General features: G+C 41.5%; 1 protein-coding gene across 4 annotated transcripts in view; it reads left to right on the forward strand.

Annotated features, from left to right (window-relative positions):
• STIM1 (stromal interaction molecule 1) overlaps positions 1-23,490 on the forward strand; it is a 190,742-nt gene that overhangs the window by 120,009 nt on the left and 47,243 nt on the right. For all 4 annotated transcript variants that reach the window (XM_032639353.1, XM_032639351.1, XM_032639354.1 and 1 more), the window contains exon 3: positions 16,588-16,702. In XM_032639353.1, the coding sequence (XP_032495244.1) occupies positions 16,588-16,702 (115 nt within the window). The remainder of the gene's footprint in view (positions 1-16,587; positions 16,703-23,490) is intronic.

The following is a 23,490-nucleotide window of genomic DNA, read 5'->3' on the forward strand; positions in this document are numbered from 1 at the left end:
AAATTTTTGTCACCTCAGAGAGAAAACTAATACACATTAGCTATTGTCCCCCTGTCCTCCTATTCCCCCTAGCCCTAATCTACTTTCTGTCTCTAAAGATTTGCTTATTCTAGACATTTCATATTGGAATCATATAATATGTGGTCCTTTGTGACTGGCTTATTTCACTTAATATAATGTTTTCCAGGTTCATCCATGTTGTAGCATGTATCAGAACTTGATTCCTTTTTATGGCTGAATAATATTCTATTATATGGACACACTACATTTTGCTTATTCACCCATCAGTTGATGGATATTTGGGTTGTTTCTACCTTTTGGCTGTTATGAATAATGCTGCTATGGTACAGGTTTTTGTGGATAGATTTTTTATTTTATTTAATTTATTTAAAGAATTTAAAAAATTATTATTATTTTGACCACACTGCACGGCTTGTGGGATCTTAGTTTCCCAACCAGGGATTGAACCCGGGCCATGGCAGTGAAAGCTCGGAGTCCTAACCACTGGACCGTCAGGGGATTCCCAGTGGACAGATGTTTTTATTTCTCTTGGGTATATACTTAGAAGTGGAATTGCTGGGTCATATGTTGACTATGTTTACCCTTTGAGGAACTGCCAGACTGTTTTCCAAAGTGGCTGAACCATTTTACATTCACGTCAGCAGAGCATGGGTTCTAATTTCTCCATATCCTAACACTTGTTATTATCTGATTTTTTAAATTATAGCTATCCTAGTGGATGTGAAATAATATCTCATTATGGTTTTGATTTGCATTTCCCTGGTGATTAATTTTGCCAAACATCTTTTCATGTGCCTATTGAGCATTTGTATATCTTGTTTTGAGAAATTAAAAAAAAATTTATTTTATATTGGAGCATAGTTGATTAACAATGTTGTGTTAGTTTCAGGTGTACAGCAAAGTGATTCAGTTATACATATACATGTATCTATTCTTTTTCAAATTCTTTTCCCATTAAGGTGCTGTATAATACTGAGCAGCATCCCCTGGGCTATACAGTAGGTCCTTGTTGGTTATCTATTTTAAGTACAGCAGTGTATACATGTCCATCCCAAACTCCCAAAGTCCCCTTCTAAGAATTTGAAAGGGATCTGAAACTTACCATGACCCAAACTGGGTTCTAAATGTCACCTCATCCAAAACCTTCTCTTCCCACAGCCTTTGTCATCTCAGTTGAAGGCAACTCCATTATTTCCATTGCCTGGACCAAAAAATACTCTGAAACATCCATAATTCCTCTCATGCCCCATATCCATTGGTAAATCCAGTGGGTTCTACCTTCAAAATATGTCCAAAATTTAATCATTTCGCACCCCTACTCCACTGTAGGTACTGAGACTCAACAGCCTCATAACAGATCACCATGTCTACAGTCTATTCTCAGTGTAGCAACCAGAGAGCTTTAAAAGATGTAAACCAGATCATTTCACTCCTCTGCTCAAAACCCTGTTTTAGCTCCATTTCTCATTTAGTATGAAAGCCAAAGTTAACACAAGAGTCAGCAAGGTCCAGGGCTTCCCTAGTGGCGCAGTGGTTGAGAATCTGCCTGCCAATGCAGGGGACACAGGTTTGATCCCTGGTCCAGGAAGATCCCACATGCCACGGAGCAACTAAGCCCGTGTGCCACAACTACTGAGCCTGTGTTCTAGAGCCCGTGAGCCACAACTACTGAGCCCGCATGCTGCAACTACTGAAGCCCACGCGCCTAGAGCCCGTGCTCCGCAGCAAGAGAAGCCACCGCGAGAAGCCCGTGCACCTCAACGAAGAGTAGTCCCTGCTCGCTGCAACTAGAGAAAGCTCGCGCACAGCAATGAAGACCCAACACAGCCGAAAAAAAAAAAAAGAGTCAGTAAGGTCCTATGTAACCTGGCTTCCACTTATCATTAGGATCTCCTCCTCTTCATCTATCTCCTTTGGTCTTTCACTTCGGCCACGCTCCAAGCTGTTTCTCAAACACTCCTTGTTTTTCCTGTCTTAGGGCCTTTGTTCTAGCTCTTACCTCTGTCTGGAATATTCTTCCCCCAGATATCCACTTTGATAACTCCCTCATATTTCCCAATATTTTGTCTTTTCTCATACTTCTCCTTATCAATTAGACCTTTCCCAGACTACCCTATGTAATAATGAAATCTGCAAGCCTACTGCATTTCTGGCACCTACATCCTCATTACACATCACTTCTTTTTTTTTTGTTTGTTATTTTGGCTTTTTTTTTATTTTTAAGGACTTAATCACCTTCTGGATTCTATCATTTAATCCATGAGGTCAGGGGATCTGTTTTGTTCACTGCTAAATCCCTGGTACCTAGAATAGTGCTCAGTGTTGGTACTCTATAAATATTGTTAAGTGAATGAATGCATTTATTTAAAAAGGAACAGATTAATTTTTTTACATGGATTCAAATTACTATCTGGGGTCCCTTACTAACCTTAAAAATGTCCTTTAGTGCTTTTTATCAATATCAGGTGTGTCAGCTAGCAATGAATTTTTTCAGTGTTTATTTTGCCTTCACTTTTTTTTTTTAATTAATTTTTGGCTGCGCTGGGTCATCGTTGCTGCGCTAGTGCTTTAGCTAGTTGCGGCGAGCAGGGGTTACTCTTCGTTGTGGTGCTCCGGCCTCTCATTGAGGTGGCTTCTCATTGCGGAGCACGGGCTCTAGAGCGCAGGCTCAGTATTTGTGGCGCACGGGCTTAGCTGCTCTGCGGCATGTGAGATCTTCTCGGACCAGAGCTGGAACCCATGTCCCCTGCATTGGCAGGCAGATTCTTTTTTTTTTTTTTTTTTTTGCGGTACACGGGCCTCCCGCTGCTGTGGCCCCTCCCGTCGCAGAGCACAGGCTCCGGACGCGCAGGCTCAGCAGCCGTGGCTCACGGGCCCAGCCGCCCCGCGACATGTGGGACTCGCAACCACTGCGCCACCAGGGAAGCCCCGCAGTAGGATTCTTAACCACTGCACCACCAGGGATGTCCCGCATCCATTGTTTTTGATGGGAAGTAGGCTGTTATTTTTATTTGGCTTCCTTTATGTGTAATGAATTATTTTTCTTTTGCTGCTTTTAAGATTTTCTCCTTGCCTTTGGCTTTTAGCTTTTTCTGTAATGTGTCTGTGGATCTCTTTGCATTTATCCTATCCTCTTTGAAGTTTGTTGAACTTTCTGGATAGGTAGATTAATGCTTTTCAATAAACTTGGGAAATTCCCAGACATTATTTCTTTCTCTCTCTCTCTTTTTTTCTGCTCCTTTCTCTTCATCCTCTCCTTTTATTTATTTTTACTTTTAATTTTTTTTGGTCACACCACACGACTTGTGGGATCTCAGTTTCTCAGTTTCCCGACCAGGGATTGAACCGCGGGCCACAGCAGTGAAAGCCCGGAATCCTGACCACTGGGCCACCAAGGAACTCCCCATCCTCGCCTTTTGATCCTTCCATTATGCATATGAGCAAAATGGTGTTCCACATTTCTCTGAAACTGTTCATTTTTTCTCATTCTTTTTTTCTTTCTGTTTTTTGGATTGTGTAATCTCCTTCAGCCTATCTTCCAGTTTGCTAATTCTGTCTTTTGCTGGTTCAGAGCTGCTGTTGAGCTCCTCTCTTAGTTACTGTACTTTTCAACTCCACAACATACCTTTGGTTCTTTTTTGTAATTTCTATCTATTGATATTCTTTATTTGATGTGACATTGTCACCACACATTCCCTTACTTCTTTAATCATGGTTTCCTTTAGTCTTTGAAGATATTTATAATGGCTACTTTGGAGACTTTTTTTTTTGTCAAATTTGAAATTTGCTTGCTCTCACAGACAGTTTCTGTTGCCTGCTTTTTTTCTGGTGTATGACTCATACTTTCCTGTTAATTCGCATGCCATATATATTCATGAAACAATATATGTATTGTTAGAAACTGGATGTTTTTGATCATATACTGGAGCAATTCTGGCTACTGGTCCAACCCCTCTGGGGCTTGTTATTATTTCCTTGTTTGTTTGTTTGGTGACTGGAAAGATTATTTCAGTGGTCTGTTCCCACCACCTCCTGACCGTGTGAAGCCTCTGATGTTGCTTCTCAGAGGGTGCAGCTTTGGATATGCCCATAGTCACCTTTGGATGGCAATGGTTTTGGCAGGGCTGTCTTTGACTCTGTCTTCTCCTGGCCCCACTCAGCTGTTAAGCTCTGTTAGTTGCCATCTGATTACTCTGTTGTTTTCAACAATGCACTGGGGCATAAGTTTTCTCCACAGACTGATCCACTCATATTAGGGCTCCTTTGAAAGGATAGTTCCTGAGATCAGTGTTTGAGATTTGTTCTTACAAGAGGAGGGCTCCTCCCAGCTGTCTCTGTTCCCAGTCAGCAAATTCTTTAGCCTACAGTTTAGCCTATATCTCCAATAAATCCAGCCCTCTCCTCCCAATTGCCTTTCACCAGAACTTTCACTGTTTTTCAGAGAGCCCTTAGCCTTAAACTTCTTCACATTCTGTTGCAAATAAAATAATTTCCTTTGGGGAGAGGTTCAAAACTCTCTAAAGCCTGCTTCTCTACCAGGCAAGAACTCTGAGCTATGGTTCTGGAGTTGGAGGTGGGGATGATGACGTTCTTCTCTTTGAGTGACACCCCCATTTTAGGAGCTGAGCACTTGGTGGAGGGATGGCAGTAGCCTCGTGCCTTCTTGGCTTGCCTCTCCCAGAGTATAATTGCTGTCTTATAAGCTAGGGAAATGGCAATCAGGTCCCCAGTATGCTCAGTGGCTCTGCATCCAAGGTGAAGTCCCTGCCCCATGAGTGGGGGCTGGGTGGAAGTAGGGAGGCCCACTTCTTTGCTGGTTCACCTAGAACTTAGCTTTAGCAACAGGTAACTGGAAGAAGGAGGAGACATAGCCTTCCAACTGGGAGCTTGGGGACGAGGGAGCCCTGTGTTCTCGGCTGCACCAGTCTGGAATGGAGTTTCTGTCTTACTGATTTGGCAGTGGGGAGAGAGAGAGGGAGCAAGTGTTAATTAAAATACTACAGACTCTCACTGTTCTTACTGAGTTTTAGTAGATCTTCTTGAGCAAATGTTTCTTCATTTGCTGTATGCCCTAGGACAATTTCTAGAGACTTTGAATGATTGCTTTTTTTTTTTTACAGTATCAGAGATTATATATTTGCATTTTCCAAGTTTTCTGTGATAATTAAAGTTACTTGTCATCCATAAAAACATGCTTATTAAAAAAACCCAAATAACCTAGAATGAAGTAAATTACGTAAAGCCCCCTTTCATTCCTCCTCTCCCAATCCTAGTGCCTTGGGCAGAGGAAACCATCAACATCTTGATATGCATTATTACAGACTTTTTTCTAGGCATGCACAGACACACACATGCCATATATATGTAAACAGGTCCATAACCATATAAACGTAAACAGGAGTGTGTGATTCAGTATTATTGTACACCTTGTTTTTCATATCACTATGTCTTAGAAATATTTTCATGTCCACACTATAGAGCTCTTTTCATCTACTGCAGAGTATTGCCTGGTAGGAGTTGGTATGTATTACTTCAACAGTTTCTTCATTTATGTACAATCATGTTGTTTCACATTTTTTGTTATTTCAAAAAATGCTTCGATACACCTACTTATACCTGACTCCTAGGACTTGCGTGAAGATTTCTTCAGGTTGGATGCCTACAGTCAGAGCTGTTAAATCAGAGGCTAGACACCTTTTAAGTATTGATATACACTGACATATTGTCCACCTGAAAAGCTACATGGATGTATAACTTCTCCAACAATGACAGAGTGCTCATTATGTCCAGCACTAGTTATTACCAATCCTTTCATAGCTGCCTTTTCAAGGGGTGGGAAAATGGTATTCATTTTAATTTTTGACTGCTTATGAAGTTGAAAGTTTATACATGTTTGTTTATATTTCTTCTTTATAAAAATATTTTTATATCTTTTGTTCATCTTTTGTTTGGTTTCTAGGTGCTCTTATATTAAGGATCTTTAACTTTCTGTTATATGTCACATAATGAATGATTGCTTTTAAAAAATAACTTTTGCCACTTTCACTGGAGAGTGGTTCTATGGAGCTTCTCACACTGTCAAGCCAGAAGTCCCCTCTAACTCATCAGTTTTTTTTTTTTTTGCGGTACGCGGGCCTCTCACTGCCGTGGCCTCTGCCGTTGCAGAGCACAGGCTCCAGACACGCAGGCCCAGCAGCCACAGCTCATAGGCCCAGCCGCTCCGTGGCATGCGGGATCCTCCCGGACCGGGGCACGAGCCCGCGTCCCCTGCATCGGCAGGCGGACTCCCAACCACTGCACCACCAGGGAAGCCCCAAACTCATCAGTTTTTAAAAACATTTTTACCCATAACACATTCTGTCCAGTGCTGTGTATTCCTCCTATGTAAATGTAGCAGTATTGACCCCAAGAAGATAATCCTTTCTGTCTGGGGAAATATTTTTAAATTAGTGATCCATTTCTATCCCCCTTTCATAAGATTCCCCTGGCAGTAGTCCTTGGCTAGCTTGGATACTTTGGTCCCGATAGTTTGCAAGACTGGAGATGTCAAAATTTCTTAGTCTTTGCCATTCTGGCCAGGTACCTAGCAAGTTGCAACTTCAGATGCTGCCTCTAGGATTTGATCTGTGTCATGTGACCAATGTCATGGCCTGAGGACATCAAAGATGATTCCATGACAAGGACTAAGCTTTATCATCGACCTCAGAGAGATTCTCTGTACCTGCATGTGTGCTGGGTACTAGATATATAGGAGTAAAAGGAAAGGTGAAGTTGCTGCCTTAGAAGAAATTCCTCTGGTTGTGGAAATAGCCATGTAAACAGATAAGGATACTGCAGTAGGATAAGTGGATACTGTGATGGAGTCACGGAAGAGGAAGACCTAAGTTAGTTTTACCCATGTACAGAGTTGCTGGTATGTCGTTTTGGTCCAAAGAGATGATGGGAGGAGAGTGTTTTAGCTAAGGGAACAGTATGTGCAAAGACATGAGACTGGTCAAGAGCCTGGTACTTTCAGAGAACTTCAAGTATTTCATTATCATTGGGGTTGGGAGGAAGTGACAGTTGATGGGGCAAAGAAGGCAGGGAGGGTCTTGCCAAGGTTGTGAAATCTCTGTTTTAAATGGAGTTAAAGCTTTCAAAGTAAGAAGCATAGAGTAGAATGGAAAGGGCCTTAGAGGTCAGTAGATTACAGTGCCTTGTCTGTTGCTGATCGCTTGACACATGGTCTTTGTGTAGCAAGCACTTAGGAAATATCTGTCTTCTACCTCCTCTGTGTGTCTCCTTTACATATGAGAGATCAGCATCATTGTAATAGTGGGCTTCAGGATTGCACATTCTTAGTATCTTTATATTCCTCTTATAGTATATCAAATGTATTAATATTTAGGAGACCTCAATTCATACATAGGAGAGCTTATTTTGTGCCAGGTACTATTCTAAGTTCTTTATGTGAATTAATCCATTTATAATACCCTCAAAATAAGCGTATTATGAAGTTTGTACTATTATGTCCATTTTACAAATGATGTGACTAATACAGTGAAAGTGAGTGGTAGAACCAGGATTCAAACCCAGGCAGCCTGGCTCTAGAATCAAGCTCTAGACCATCATGTTACACTGAACCCAAGCCAGTGTAACCCTCTGGCCCCTAGCTGGATATCTTTGTTTTCGATTGGCTGGCAATGTGGGGACCTTTTTCTTTCTTCTGTATAGTAGACATAATATGCATTGAGTACCTACTCTAAGCTAAGCATTCTTCTGGGTGTTCTAGGACAAGCTCAAGTGAGAGATACTCATTCAGTTATTTAATAACCACATACCTTGCTCTGTGCCAGGCTCTATGCTTGGAGCTTGGCTTACAGAGCTAAATTAATTATTTATTTAGGTGTTCCAGAAAATTTGCAAGATGCCGGATAAAGAGATAAGTGACAAATAAAACACAGTTTCTATATTTGAGTTGCTTAGGGGGAGTAAAAAGGGGATAATTAAATAGTAATTATGGTATAATGGGATAAATACTGTCATAGGTATATACCCTGAGGACTAAGAGAACAAATAGGATAGGGCAATTAATTTGCTTGGGAGAGGTCTGGAAAACTTCACAGAGGCAGTGACTTTTTCTTCAGCAGATAAAGAGAAGGAGAAACATTTAAAAAGGAGCACCTTGTGTAAAGGAAAAAGAGCATGGTTTAGTTTGTTCAAGGAGCCTGAAGTGGCTTGATGTATCTAGAGCAAATGTTGGCAAACTTTTTCTATTAAGGGTCAGATAGTCAATATTTTAGGCTTTGCTGGCCACACAGTCTCTGTCTCAACGACTCAAGTCTGCCTTTGAAGCATGAAAGCAGCTATAGATAGTGCATAATGAATGAATGTGGCCGAGTTCCAATAAAACTTTATTTACAAAAAGAAGCAGCAAGCTGGATTTGGCCCATGGCCGTAGTTTCCTGACCCCTGGCCTGGAGTGTAGATGTCTGATAGGGAGGGAGAATGGCCAGGAGGCTGACTGGAAAGTTAGTCTATGGGGCAGATTGTAAAAGGCCTTGAATGTAAGGCCAAGAGGCTAGGGCTTTATCCTATTGGTAATGGGGAGTCATGAGATTTTAAGTAGGTACATTGGTATAGTTAGATTTATACTTTACAAAGGTCATTCTGGTGACTAGTGTGGTAGATGGACTGGCAGAAGTGAGACTAGATGTACAAAGGTGAGTGAGAAATGACTGTCCTCTCCCTGACTTTTTTTTTTTTTTTTTTTTTTTTGCGAATGCGGGCCTCTCACTGTTGTGGCCTCTCCTGTTGCGGAGCACAGGCTCTGGACGCGCAGGCTCAGCGGCCATGGCTCACGGGCCCAGCCGCTCTGCGGCATGTGGGATCTTCCCGTACCGGGGCACAAACCCGTGTCCCCTGCATCGGCAGGCGGACTCTCAACCACTGCGCCACCAGGGAAGCCTGTTCTCTCCCTGACTTTGAGCAATAGCTTCTGGTCTCACTGAGGACAGATTTTTCACCCCTGAGATGTCCATGTCCCCAGCATTCTGTACCAGTGACATTCAGAGCTGGTGTATCTAAAATTTGTGTCCTTGCTAGATGTTCACGTGGTAAACAAGAGTTGGGAAGCTTCTCAGATCTGGGGCACGTGTGTTGTGGGTTCTAAACATTGTATGTGTGGGGAGGCGGGAGTGGTGCTGTGGTGGTGTGGTTTGGGAGACGTGGTACATCAGCAGTGGGGAACAAGGGTGGAAAGGGGAAGGAGGAGTAATTGCTTCCAGGCAAGAACCCAGGAGACCTGCCTGATTCCTGCACCCACAGATGTGCTGCTCCTCTTCAAGCTTTACCTCAGTGAATTCTGTTCCCTGATGAAGCTGGCTGGGCCTATTTTGTTGGGAATTCTAGAGACATGTCTCCCCTCCTGTCTGCTCTCACCCACGCCCCCTCACTACTGCTTCACTTGGGATGGGGTTGCATGCTTTGTGCCACTGCCAGGGAGATCACTTTTCTGAGCTCATAGAACTAAATATACCTAGTAACAACTGGTCCCTTGGCTCTTCAGAGAGCTGTTGAGCTGCAGCTCTAGCCAGTGCTGTATTCCCCCTGGTAAGGCAGGACTTTCAGGGAGCCTCCTTAGACCTTCCTGAGAGAAGAGCTGCTTGTTCTGAGTCCGAAATAGTAAATCCTTGTTGTGGGAGCCAAAAGTTGCCTCTTTGGTTTTGTTTTGGTTTTGCTTTTTGTTGCTTTTAAACTTTGTCTTATATCAGACACTAGCCATTAGCTGGATGTGGGACAGTGTTCAGAGCAATATGTGATAATGCCTACCTCAAGTATATTGGACATCAAAGTTCTAGTTCTGTACAATTTTCTTGTATGCTATGTTTATGGCTGGGTAACTGGGACCGTCTATCAGAGGGTATATGGTTTGGTAGGGGAGGTAGACGCATAACAAGACTGATTAGGGTATACACGGGGACCGTGGGAGCACAGAATAATCATCTTTGATCAAGAAGCCCTCGTTGGGCTTCCCTGGTGGCACAGTGGTTAAGAATCCGCCTGCCAATGCAGGGGACACGGGTTCAAGCCCTGGTCCAGGAAGATCCCACATACCACGGAGCAACTAAGCCCGTGCGCCACAACTGCTGAGCCCGTGTGCTGTAGCTGCCGAAGCCCACGTGCCTAGAGCCTGTGTTCCGCAACAAGGGAAGCCACTGCAGTGAGAAGCCCGCGCACCGCTACGAAGAGTAGCCCCTGCTCGCCGCAACTAGAGAAAGCCCGCGCTCAGCAACGAAGACCCAATGCAGCCAAAAATAAATAAATAAAGGAAAAAAAAATTTTTTTAATTAAGAAAAAAAAAAGAAAGCCTCGTTATCTTCCTCAGGACCAACTGCCCCACCTCTAAGCTGCCCCAAATTGCGACTTATGTATAATACTGTTTGATACGGACAATTAATTTTTTCTTAATTTTAAGTAAAATGTAAACAAAAACATCTTCATAAAATGTTGCATTATAAAATTAATTTGTAATGAACGATCTACATAAAAACAATGTGCTTGCTTTGCAAACACAACCTCATGACAAGTCCCTTAGCCACCACCCTCCCTTGCAATCAAATTGTAGCCCTTAATCCTCTCCAAAATAAAATTCCAGAGTTGTCACTGGAGCTCAGTGTTGCTAGACCTTTAAATTGTTTTTTTAGAGAGAGCTGGACTTTTGGGGTGAAATTTGATTTTTTTAAAAAATATTTATTTGGCTGAGCTGGGTCTTAGTTGTGGCACGCGGGATCTTCATTGCGGCATGCAGGATCTTTTTAGTTGTGGCATGTGGGCTCCTTTAGTTGTGGCTTGCAGGCTCTTAGTTGCAGCATGTGGGATCTAGTTCCTTGACCAGGGATTGAACCCAGGCCCCCTGCATTGGGAGTGTGGAGTCTTAACCACTGGACCACCAGGGAAGTCCCTGTGATTTTTAAATATAGTTGCAATTTATAAAATGCTCTGTGGGCCATTAAAAGACATGCGCAAAGGCAGTTTATGACTTGTGCAAACATGACTCATTTAATCCTTATCACACTCAAATGAGAGGGATAATTAGCCCTCATTTTGAGGGGAATACAGGCTCAGAGATGCTCAGTAGCTTGCCCAAAAGTCACACAGGAAGTGGTCTGTTTCTAAACTCTTTATATTTACAGTACACTGCCTCTCCTCCCCGTAAAGCCTCAGCTCGGTGCTTTGTGACCACCTAGAGTGGTGGGAGGGAGACGTAAGAGGGAGGAGATATGGGGATATATGTATGTGTATAGCTGATTAGCTTTGTTATACTGCAGAAACTAACACACCATTGTAAAGCAATTATACTCCAATAAAGATGTTAAAAAAAAAAAAAAAGAAAAAAGCCTGATTGTTGCAGCCGCACTTCCTTGTTCTCTAAAGAGGTTCCATCCAGCATCTGGCCCTTCCTTCAGGTATAGCTTCTGTTGGCCCACACTCCTTGTTTGGCACCACCTTCTTGCTGGCCTTGTTTTCTGACCTTACTCTTTCTTTGCATGCTTTGTGGTACCAGCAGAGCCTGATGTGAGCCCCTGTGCAGATACTCTTTGCACTTTCTTCCCATGAGCTTCTCTGCTCTCCATACACCTCAATGACCAGACTTGGCTATAAAAAGCAGTCTATTTCTTGTTGGCTCCCTAAAAGTACCTGGTATATCTCATCACATGGTTTCCTGGAGTTAGCTGATAATAGTAGAAAATCCTCTTCCTTGGGGATTTTGGCATTTCTGCTCCTAAGGCCTGCATGTGACAAGTGTTTCTCTAGTCTTAGATTAAGAGGGTCTGGGTTAGAGCCTAGGAGGACTAAAGTAGGGTATACCTTAAAGGACCCCTGATGAATCAAAACTAAAAAAGTTATGAGGATTAGAAATTTGATCTCTGTAAAGTTTATGTAAAACTTGACAACTTCTCTATATCCACATTACTACTTTGTTTCAAGCCACCATTAGCTCACATCTTGATTATTGCAATTGCCACCTGGTTTCCCTGCATCTGCCCTTGTCCTCCTATAGTCTGCTTCTCAACACAGCGTTCAGAGAAATGCTTTTAAAGATGTAAATGCGATCGTGTCGCATATCTCTTCAAATTCCTCCAACAGCTTCCATCTCAGAGTAAAACTCAAAGTCCTTATGATGACCTACAAAAGCCTTTATGATCTGTACCCCTGTTGCTTCTCTGAGTTCATCTCCTACTAGTTACCACCTCACTTGTTTCTCTTTGGCCACACTGGCCTCCTTGCTATTCCTCGAACATACTTGTTCTTGGCTCAGGGCCTTTGCATTTGCCATTTTCTGTTCTTGGGATACCCTTCCAGTTATCCTACTTGCCTTTCTCCAACATCTCCTTCAGATATTTGCTTAAAAGTCACTTTCTTTTTTTTTTGGCGGTACGCGGGTCTCTCACTGCTGTGGCCTCTCCCGTTGCGGAGCACAGGCTCCAGACACGCAGGCTCAGCGGCCATGGCTCACGGGTCCAGCCGCTCCGCGGCATGTGGGATCTTCCCGGACCGGGGCACAAACCCGTGTCGCCTGCATCGGCAGGTGGACTCTCAACCACTGCTCCATCAGGGAAGCCTGAAAGTCACTTTCTTAATGAAACTTTCCTTGACACCTCTAATGAAGATGATAAATCACTAATACCACAACTCTTGGCCTTCCCTCTTGACCTTCCCTGCTTTATACAAATTATTGTCTCTCTCACCCAAATTGGATATTAGCTCAATGAGGACAAAGATTTTTGTCTATTTTGTTTACTATTTACTGCATTTCTAGTGCCTGGAACATAGAAATCTTATATTTGTTGAATAAATGAATGAATGAATTTCTGCCTCCAGACTGACTGTCTCAGACTGCTTGTAACTGTGTCTTCCCTGATATGTCCTAGGGTCTGGTGTTTAAGGTCCAGTGATCTCATTACTTACTCATCACCCAGTGAGAGTAATCAGACTCTCAATAAAATTAACAAAATTGTTTTAAAATTCGTTTTGAAAAATAAGTAACTGAGATTGACAAGAAATGTTCTGAAATAAAAGAGCCATGGAAAGAGGGGGTCAAGACATTAGAAAAATTTTAAAAGCATAAAATAAAATTAAAATAAAAAGTATAATAAATTAGTCAAATGCTAGCAAAAAAATATGGTTTAGTGCAAAAGAATGGAGAGGCTAGAAATATACCCAACTATATATGTAGTTGTTATTACTTTATAATTACTTCTTATTAAATAGCATTTTTCCAAAAAGGGAATAAAAGACAGATAATTTTTTTTAAGGTCTAAGGCATTTATTTATTTATTTTAATTGAAGTATAGTTGGTTTACAATGTTGTGCTAGTTTCTGGTATACAGCAAAGTGATTCAGTTTTTTATGTATTGATATATGTATGTGTATATATGTGTGTGTATAAATATATGTATATATGTGTATATATGTATTCTTTTTCATATTCTTTTCCATTATAGGTTATTACAAGGTTTTGAATATAGTTCCCTGTGCTATACAGTTGGACCTTGTCCTTTATCTATTTTATATATAGTAGTTCATATCTGCTAATCCCAAACTCCTAATTTATCCCCCACCCACCCCCATTTCTCCTTTGGTAACTGTAAGTTTGTTTTCTATGTCTGTGAGTCTGTTTCTGTTTCGTAAATAAGTTTGTATCAGTTTTTTAGATTCTACATATAGGTGATATCATATGATATTTGTCTTTCTCTGTCTGACTTACTTCACTTAGTATGATAATCTCTAGGTCCATCCATTGCTGCAAATGGCATTATTTCATTCTTTTTTATGGCTGAGTAATATTCCATTGTGTATATATACCACATCTTCTTTATCCATTCATCTGGCAAAGGACATTTAGGTTGCTTCCATGGAAAGACAGATAATTTAATAAATGGAGTTGGGATACTGGGTAGCAATTTGGGAAAAAATGTTAAGAGTCACAATTTATAGCATACAATACTTTGGATGTTAGGCGGTCTAAAGGGCTGACTATTAAAAAATCCAAACATGTTAAATACCTCAGTCAGTTTACCTTTCTAAGAATTGACAAAATCTCCTTGCTCTGGGCCCTTCACCATGTCACTTACCTAATTCTTATTAAAAAGTAGATTCTCTCGCCAATTTCAGATGAGACATTGGGGAGCTGGAAAACCTAACCCACACGTGTCAGAAGGAACCTGAGTTTAGTTGTGGGGGGAGGACACAGAGAACTGTTAAACTTAGGCACTGCTCTTCACTCCTCATCTCGCCAGAGGTCTTGACTTCCCTTCAGGATTCTAGCCTCCATGGGAATGTAGCTAGGCCGTACCTATACCCCAGGTAGTAGACTGCACTAGAGCTGTACTCCAGTATGTAGCTATTAGCCACATGTGGCCATTTAAACTTAAATGTAAATTAATTTTTTAAAAATTTCAGTTCTTTAGTCATACTAGCCACATTATGAGTGCTCAATAGCTGCCTGTGCCTAGTGCCTAGTGACAGTTGTTTGGACAGGACAGATATTGAAGCTTTCCATTATTGCAGAAAGTTGTATTGGACAGTGCTACGTTATAGTTGTGGACATTGTCAAGTTCCTTGTGCTCAGCAGCCTATACCCTGACTAGGTTGAGAGTAATCCAGTGTGGTCTCTCTTCAAACTTCTCTCCTGAGTCTTTAATCCCAGACGTTTTATGTCTGAAAAACCCAGGGGAGAAAATCATCCCTCGATTACGGGTTTAAGGAATCTGGGACCATTCTGTCAATCATCTGTTCATTTAGTCAACAACATTTACTGACATTACTCTGGGTCAGACCCTTTCCTTTCTTGGACCCTGGGGATAATGAAAGGTGGATAAGAGACATTTCCTGAAAATTCTACTAAAATGTGTTCTTGTGAGAGTAGTGATCAGAGTTGCATATTTCTTTGATGTTTGAGGCTCTGTGGAAAGCAGTGATCACTGTTCAATCTTATACATACTAATGTGGTTAAGGATTGGGCTGAATGAGTATCTGTGAAATTAATTACCAGTTAAATTTCTAAAAGCTTTGATTTCTTTTGCTTTTCTTTTTTTTATAAAAGTATAGTGTGAAAAAAAATCCACATAACTAAAGGACAGCATATGCGGTACAGGGGAAAACTTCAGACTATAAAGTCAGATACCTTGGGTTGGAATACTAACTCTATCACTTATCAGTTGCAACCTTGGGCAGATGTTTCAGTTATCTAATGCTGCATAACAAACTTACCCCAAACTTAGTGGCTCCAAACAACAAAAACATTTATTTTATCATGTTTCTGCAATCTTGGCTTGGCTTATCAGGGACAGCTCCTGTGTGTCCACTTGGCATCAGGTGAAGTAACTCAAAATCTAGGGGCTAGAATCACCTGAAGTCTCAGTCACTCACATGTCTGACTCCTGGGCTGGAAGACTCAGACAGCTTGTGCTGCTCAGACGTTGCTAGCTCTAAATAGTCTTTACACATTATCTCTCCAGAATGATAGCTTCAGAGTAGCCAGGCTTCTTACATGGTGGCTCAGAGCTCCCAAGGCATGTGTCCCCAAAGGGAGTGAGCCAGGTGGAATCTATACTGCCTTTTCTAACCTAGCCTGGGAAGTCATTTGACATCATTGCTGCCACATTCTGTTTGTTAGAAGATGAGTCATTAATGTCAGCCTATATTCAAGGGCAGAAGAATTCAACTTTTATGGAAGGATTGTCAAAGAATTGTGGACATATTTTAAAATCATCACAGCAAGTAATTAAATCTCTTTAAACTTAATGTTTTGAGAATTTGGGGCAAACTGTGTTCTTTAAGACTATTACTGCTTTTGGGCTTCCCTGGTGGCGCAGTGGTTAAGAATCTGCCTGCCAATGCAGGGGACACGGGTTCGAACCCTGGTCCGGGAAGATCCCACAGCTGCAGAGCAACTAAACCCACGCACCACAACTACTGAGCCTTGTTCTAGAGCCCGCGAGCCACAACTACTGAGCCTGCGTGCTGCAACTACTGAAGCCTGCATGCCTAGAGCCCGTGCTCCACAACAAGGGAAGCCACTGCAATGAGAAACCCGGGCACCACAACGAAGAGTAGCCCCCGCTCGCTGCAACTAGAGAAAAGCCTGCGAGCAGCAGCGAAGACCCAACGCAGCCTAAATAAATAAATAACGAAAGACTATTACTGTTCTCATTTGTAAAATAAGTGTGATAATTCATTAGTTGTAAAGATTAGATGAGAAAATATAAGCTCTTGGAATGTTGCTTAGTGTGTAAATGAGTGCTCAAAAGTTGTTAATTCTTCCTTTTCCATAATTAAAAAATATGAGGAAGGAATTTCTTATTCACGTTTATTTTTTCCTCAAACGAAACATATAACAAAAAAGAAAAGGCAGTCTAGTTAGTAAGTAGGGCATATTCACATGGAAGGATACATGGGTGATGTGATACACTTGTACATCCGGCAGGTGAGATGTGCTGTGGGTAGCTAGGTGATCTGTGAGGAGATCTTAGTGGGCTGGCTCCTAGGTATCTCTTGTGACTTATGTGCTTTCCCTTGCAGTTCCTGAGGGAAGACCTCAATTACCACGACCCAACGGTGAAACACAGCACCTTCCATGGTGAGGATAAGCTCATCAGCGTAGAGGACTTATGGAAGGCATGGAAGTCTTCAGAAGGTAATAGGCAGCTTGGTTGTCAATCCTAGTTGCCGGAAGGTTTAGAGAAGAGAGAAGAAGATGGGTAGCAATTTGGCCTTTAAAGGACATGAGTATAAAATGCTTAGTAAAGAGCAAATTACTGAAATGGTTCTACGTACAGTGACTGAATAGAGACTGTTTAGAGACTGAATAAGACTGAAGAGAGTCCCTGTGCTGTAAATAGGGAAAGATGCTCCAAACAGAGTTGGAGTTGTTCTCATTAGAATTCTTATCGAATCCTATCCTATCCCTACACCTCTCCTTACCAGCTCCCCCCATCCCCCAAAGGAACCTCACAGCTTTGGCTGCTTCATCTCCAGAGACAGGGAGCTTGCTGGCCTTTTGAGGCAGCCCCTTTCTTCTGAAGCTCCCCACTTGGTCCTGGCTCTGCTGAGTCCTAGATGATTCAAAGGTTGGGTCGAAGTGCAGTTGAACTCTCTCCCGAGTCTTCTCTTCCAGGTTAAGGAGCCCTAATTCTTTGAAGAAAACATTTTTTTCCAGCCTCCTCTTCATCTTGGTCTCCTGCATATGGACACTTTTGTTAATGTATTTCTTAGATCATGGGTCCTACAGTTGGACGCAGACCCCCAGGTGTGGTTTGATCAGCACAGAGCCGAGCAGGACCATCCGCTTCTCAGTTCTGGACCCTGTGTGTCTGTTAATGCAGTCTGATTAGATACTGGTACCCTCAGCAGTCAAATCACTCTGCTGACTCATGTTGAACTTATTAAATTAAAACTTTAGGGCTTCCCTGGTGGCGCAGTGGTTGAGAGTCTGCCTGACGATGCAGGGAACACAGGTTCGTGCCCTGGTCTGGGAAGATCCCACATGCCGCGGAGCGGCTCGGCCCGTGAGCCATGGCCGCTGAGTCTGCGCATGCGGAGCCTGTGCTCCGCAACGGGAGAGGCCACAACAGTGAGAGGCCCGCGTATGTAAAAAAAAAAAAAAAAAAAATTAAAACTTTAGCTCTTTAGATCTTTTTCATGTGTAAGACTGCTAAACCATGATTACCTTTTTTTTTTTTTCTCCTAGAGCATTTGCTTCAGAATTCTGAGTGAAAGAGCATGTCTAATTGTATGAGGCTTGACAGGGAAGGAAAAAACAGTGCCTTAGCCTTCCATTTGTGTCTATGGCTAGAGCTTCCTTTGATACTAATAAGAATGGAAGCAATCTCTCCCCTGGGTCTCTTAGGGTATGTCTTGTTGCTAAGAAGAGTTAAAAATAAGTGACCACCAGCATTCCTGGTTTTTCAGATGAGGAACCTTAGGCCTAAATTTATTTATTTATTTAATTAAAAAAATTTTTTTTAACATCTTTATTGGAGTATAATTACTTTACAATGATGTGTTAGTTTCTGCTTTATTAACAAAGTGAATCAGCTATACATATACATATATCCCCATATCTCCTCCCTCAGGCCTAAATTTATAAAGTTACTTGTTCATTGTATTTAGTAAATAGTGGAGCCAGGACTTAGACCTGGACCTTCTGCTCTCTAGGCCAGTGCTTTTCCATACCACCGTGGTTGAAAGCACTGGTCTGGTTGTAGAGAAGACCAGTTTTGGTAGGAATGAGGCAGTTTCTATTTTTGTTTAAATTCTTACCTAGGGGGCTTCCTTGGTGGCATAGTGGTTAAGAATCTGCCTGCCAGTGCAGGGGACACAGGTTCGAGCCCTGGTCCGGTAAGATCCCACATGCTGCGGAGCAATTAAACCTGTGCGCCACAACTACTGAGCCTGCATGCCACAACTACTGAAACCCGTGCGCCTAGAGCCCATGGCAAGAGAAGCCACCATAGTGAGAAGCCTGAACACTGCAAGGAAGAGTAGCCCCTACTTGCCACAACTAGAGAAAGCCCGCGTGCAGGAATGAAGACCCAGTGCAGCCAAAAATAAATAAATTAAAAAAGAAAATTCTTACCTAGGATTTTGGAATTTCAGTTCTGGAAGGGATCATCTATAATATAGATGGAGAACATTAGATTTAAACAGGAAGACCTGGATTTTTAAAAAAATATTTTATTTATTTATTTGGCTGCTCTGGGTCTTAGTTGTGGTATGCGGTATCTTTGTTGCCACTTGTGGGATCTTCATTGTGGCATGTGGACTCTTTAGTTGAGGCATGCAGGATCTTTTAGTTGCGGCATGTGGGATCTAGTTTTCTGACCAGGCCGAACCTGTACCCCCTGCACTGGGAACATGGAGTCCTAATCAGTGGACCACCAGGGAAGTCCCAGGAAGACCTGGATTCTAATCCTGGTTGTAGGATGGACAGGCTGATGCTTGTTAACTCTGTTTTTAATCAATTTAGAAGAAGCATAATTTAGCTATATAGATAGCTTTCTGGAAATTGTTATCCTTGTGGGGGCTTTTGTTTAATAAGCTCCTGAGCAACTCAGGCTGTCTACTGATGAGAGATCAAGCACAGAAATGATCTTTGGAATGATACCAGCACTGCCAGGAAAAATCTTCTAACAGTACTATTTAATTTTAGTTTTCTTCTTTTTCTGTAATAACTTGAGGCCATGGCGCCTGGGTTTTAAGAGAGGGTGTCAAAAGTAGGAACTTAGAATGAAAGATGGCAGGGAGAGCATTCCTGACCTTCTCTGAAAGCCAAAGAGAAGTAGCTGGGAAGGGAAAGTGACCAAGAGAGGGCAGAAACAGAGGGATTAAATCATAGTATTAGAAAACAGCTCAAGACAATTTTCTGGTAAGAACTTTATTTCCGGACTCAGCAACTAATCGGAACACTACCAAGCATGTTCTAAATGACAGGAAGATGGAAGACAATGGAGTGAGTTTTGCAGAGTTGGTACCCGTTACTGATGAGCAGAGAAAAACATTTCAATGCACAGTGATGTAGCTCATAGCTAAGCTAGAAGTGATATATATGTACCATTTTAAGATTTGCTCACCATGTGTCATGCCTGATGGTTTGACAAACTAAAAGTGAGAACCTTCTTGTGTACTATTTCTCCCAACAGTTTGTTTCATTCCAAGTAAGGCCCCTAATCTCTCTGGAATTATGATTTCCAGAGCTACAAAAAACATATACTATTCTGTCACTGGCTCAAACTGGCTGGCCTGAGTTTTTCTAGATGATGTAGATATCAGCAGTGGTCATTTGTATTCAGAACATTAGCTGACTAATGCCAGTACCATCTATGTGATTAATGTTGTTAACATTTTCTGACTAATGTTGGGGCCAGCCTTTTCTTTGTGTTATTTAGATTTAAGCAGAAAAGCCTGATAATCTCTACATTAGCCAGCTCTGGACTTTAATAATAAAAACAACAACAACAACTACAAAACTACTCTAATGTTTATATCATACTTAATATGTGCTAGGCAGTGTTCTGAGTGCTTTACAAATATTAACTCTTACTTCTTACAAAAACCTTATGAAGTTTAAATATTACGATTGTCTCCATTTACAGATGAGGAAGATGAAGCAGAAAGAGAGTGATTAAGTGAAATAATGTAATGCAATTTTGTCACTAACTATCCAGGGTTAGTGCAGACTTCATAAGAAAAGGGCACAATACCTAACAAGAATACTGTCACTTCAGACACCAAACTAGCCATAAGCTCTGGGTGTTCCTAGACCACCTGTGCTCTGACCAACTGGCTACAAAATCAGGGGTTCCCACAATCCCCTCAGGTTTAATAATTTACTAAATAACTCTTAGGATTCAGGGAAGTGCTATGCTTATGACTACAATTTCATTATAAAGGATAAAAATTAGGACCAGCAAAAAGAAGACACCCATATGGAAAAGTCTTGTAGGGTCCTGAATGTGGAGCTTCTATGTCCTCTCCCCATGGAATCAGGACATATTGCCCTCCTGGCACATCAGTCATCAATGCAACCATGAAGTTCAACCAAGCCTCATTGTCCAGAGTTTTCATTGGGGTTTCCTATAACTTAGGCATGATTGATTGACCACATGATTGAACTCAATCACCAGCCTTCTATTCCTCCCCAAAGGCTGGGCTGATATCACCTGGCTCAAGGCCCCAGTCCTCTAGTCACATGGTTGATCTTTCTGGTGACCAGCCCCCATCCAGAGTCATCTCATTAGCATGAACTCAAGTGTGACCCAAGGGCCTACCATGAATAACAAAGATACTCCTATAATCAGGGAAATTGACCTAAAGGTAAAAACCAGCCAAATTCTTTATTATACAAAATTAAGTCATTATTATACAAAATTAAGTCTTCCTCATTAAGTAAGGAAGAGCTGAACTAGTAGAGCTGAGGAAGAGTTGAGAACAAGGGCAACTCCAGGGATCCCAGCATCAGGGACTATGGGATTGGCCTCTTCTAATTAGTAACTCTCATATGTCTCGGCTACATTCATTCTTCATCTCTGTCTTTGCTCAAGAGTCAGATACAGTGGAGGGAGAATCAGATTGGCATAGTTTGGATCACAGACTTATGTAGGGTAGTAATAGTGAGAGAAGAGAGTATGTGTGTGTGGCAAGAGTTGAAGGGTGCTGCAAATTCCAATCTCTCTAAGATCCTTGAGGCAGGGAGAGTAGCAGTTCTTTTTTTTTTTTTTTTTTTTTTTTTTCTCACTATCGTGGCCTCTTGCGGAGCACAGGCTCCGGACGCGCAGGCTCAGCGGCCATGGCTCATGGGCCTAGTCGCTCCGCGGCATGTGGGATCTTCCCAGACCGGGGCACGAACCCGTGTCCTCTGCATCGGCAGGCGATTCTCAACCACTGCGCCACCAGGGAAGCCCAGAGTAGCAGTTCTTTAACAGAAGAGATGCCAGGTGAATTTTGTAGAATCTTTGAGCAGTAGAATTGTTTGTATGTTTGAGCCAATGGATACAGTAATGATGCCCTTTGTAGTGAAGGGTGGTGGGAGGCATTGACCTAAGAGGATTCCCTTCTAAAGCATGGCTTCCATTCTTCTAAACAAAGTGCAGTGTTACTGTTTCTTCTCCCTTTTCGTGGACATGAGATTTAAAAAGATGTTGTCTGCCAAACAAAGCATATTTCTTAATAATTTCTTTACCCATTTTTATGGATCAAAGGCACCTTAACCATCAATTTTGATTCTAACTAAAGAGTATGATTCCAGCTAAAAGCAAAATAACCTGGTATTCTAGTGTCACTCTGAACTTTGTCTTGAGAAGATGTTTTTGTTTTTTTAAAAAATAAATTTATTTATTTATTTTTGGCTGCATTGGGTCTTTGTTGCTGCACATGGGCTTTCTCTAGTTGTGGTGAGCAGGGGCTACTCTTCGTTGCGGTGTGCAGGCTTCTCATTGCAGTGGCTTCTCTTGTCGCGGGGCATGGGCTCTAGGCGCATGGGCTCAGTACTTGTGGCACACAGGCTTAGTTGCTCTGCAGCATGTGGGATCTTCCCAGACCAGGGATTGAACTCGTGTCCCATGCATTGGCAGGCAGGTTCTTAACCACTGCACCACCAGGGAAGTCCCGAGAAGATGTTTGTTTTCTACTAGGCTTTTGGAAATAAGAAAATAAGCTGACAGATCTCCTATTCAGTCTGTTCGTTTGTAGGACAGGATTTTTTATAGGAGCAGTAGAGCAGTACTGGAGAACCAGGAGGGTTTTAGGGAGAAAACTCAGCAGAACTGGCCTCTCTGTTGACATAACACAGGGAGCCAGGTGGCATTGGACTTTTGTATAAACCATTTCAAAAGTCAGATCAATATAAAAGAGTTGGCATCCCCTTTTTGCTTTTATATAAACCTGATGAGAGATCTATTTGTTCTGTTCTTTTAGCTATTTAAAAATTACTTTGCTAAGTGAATCTTCAAGTCATTTAGTTAAATTCCTCAACCATAGTTGTTTGTTGCTATATTTTTTGGGGAAAAGGTACAACTGGCTTTTTCTTTCTCTTACATTCTTTCAGGTATAAATATAAAATTACCATGATGTGTTAAATCATTACATCAACGCTGGTTGTTTTTTGTTATCTGAAGAAAATGAACTTATCACAGTCATTTTCTATTTATATTACATAGCTATTTGAGGGTAAAATGTCTTACTTGTATCCACATTTAATAAAGGAAACTGAGCATCTCTTACCTATTTCTGTTCCCAAGTCCTGAGGATTCTACCTCTTTAATATATTTTATGTGCATCTCCTATGATACTGTTTTAGCTCAACTTCCTCTTTTGAAAGAGATTTACTGAGTTGTAATTGACAATAAAATAAGGTATAAATATTTAAAATGTACAATTTTCAAAGTTCTGACACATGTATACAACTGTGAAACCATCACCACAATCAAGATAGTGAATATATTCATCACCCCTACAATTTTTCTCACAGCCTTTGGTGATCTCTCCCCTCCTACCTCTCAGACAACTACTGATCTTTCAGCTGCTATAGGTGTGTTTGCATTTTATAGAATTTTATATACATGGAATAATATAATATACACTTAAAAAATTGGCTTCTTTCACTTAGCATAATTATTTTGAGATTTATTCATATTGTTGCATATATAAATATTTTATTTATTTTTATTGCTGAGTAGTAGTCCATTGTCTAAATATACCACAGTTTGTTTATCCATCACCTGCTGATAGACATTTGAGTTATTTCCAGTTTTTGGTTATTACAAATAAAGCTTCTATGAACATTCATGTACAAGTCTTTCAATGGGCACATATTTTCTTTTCTCTTAGTTAAATATCTAGTAATGGAATGGCTAGATCACATGGTAGGTATATATTTTTAAAAAACTGTTGGACCATCTTCAAAGTAGTTGTATCATTTTATATTCC

Source organism: Phocoena sinus, chromosome 8 (assembly GCF_008692025.1).
Source record: "Phocoena sinus isolate mPhoSin1 chromosome 8, mPhoSin1.pri, whole genome shotgun sequence".
Classification (NCBI taxonomy): Eukaryota; Metazoa; Chordata; class Mammalia; order Artiodactyla; family Phocoenidae; genus Phocoena; species Phocoena sinus.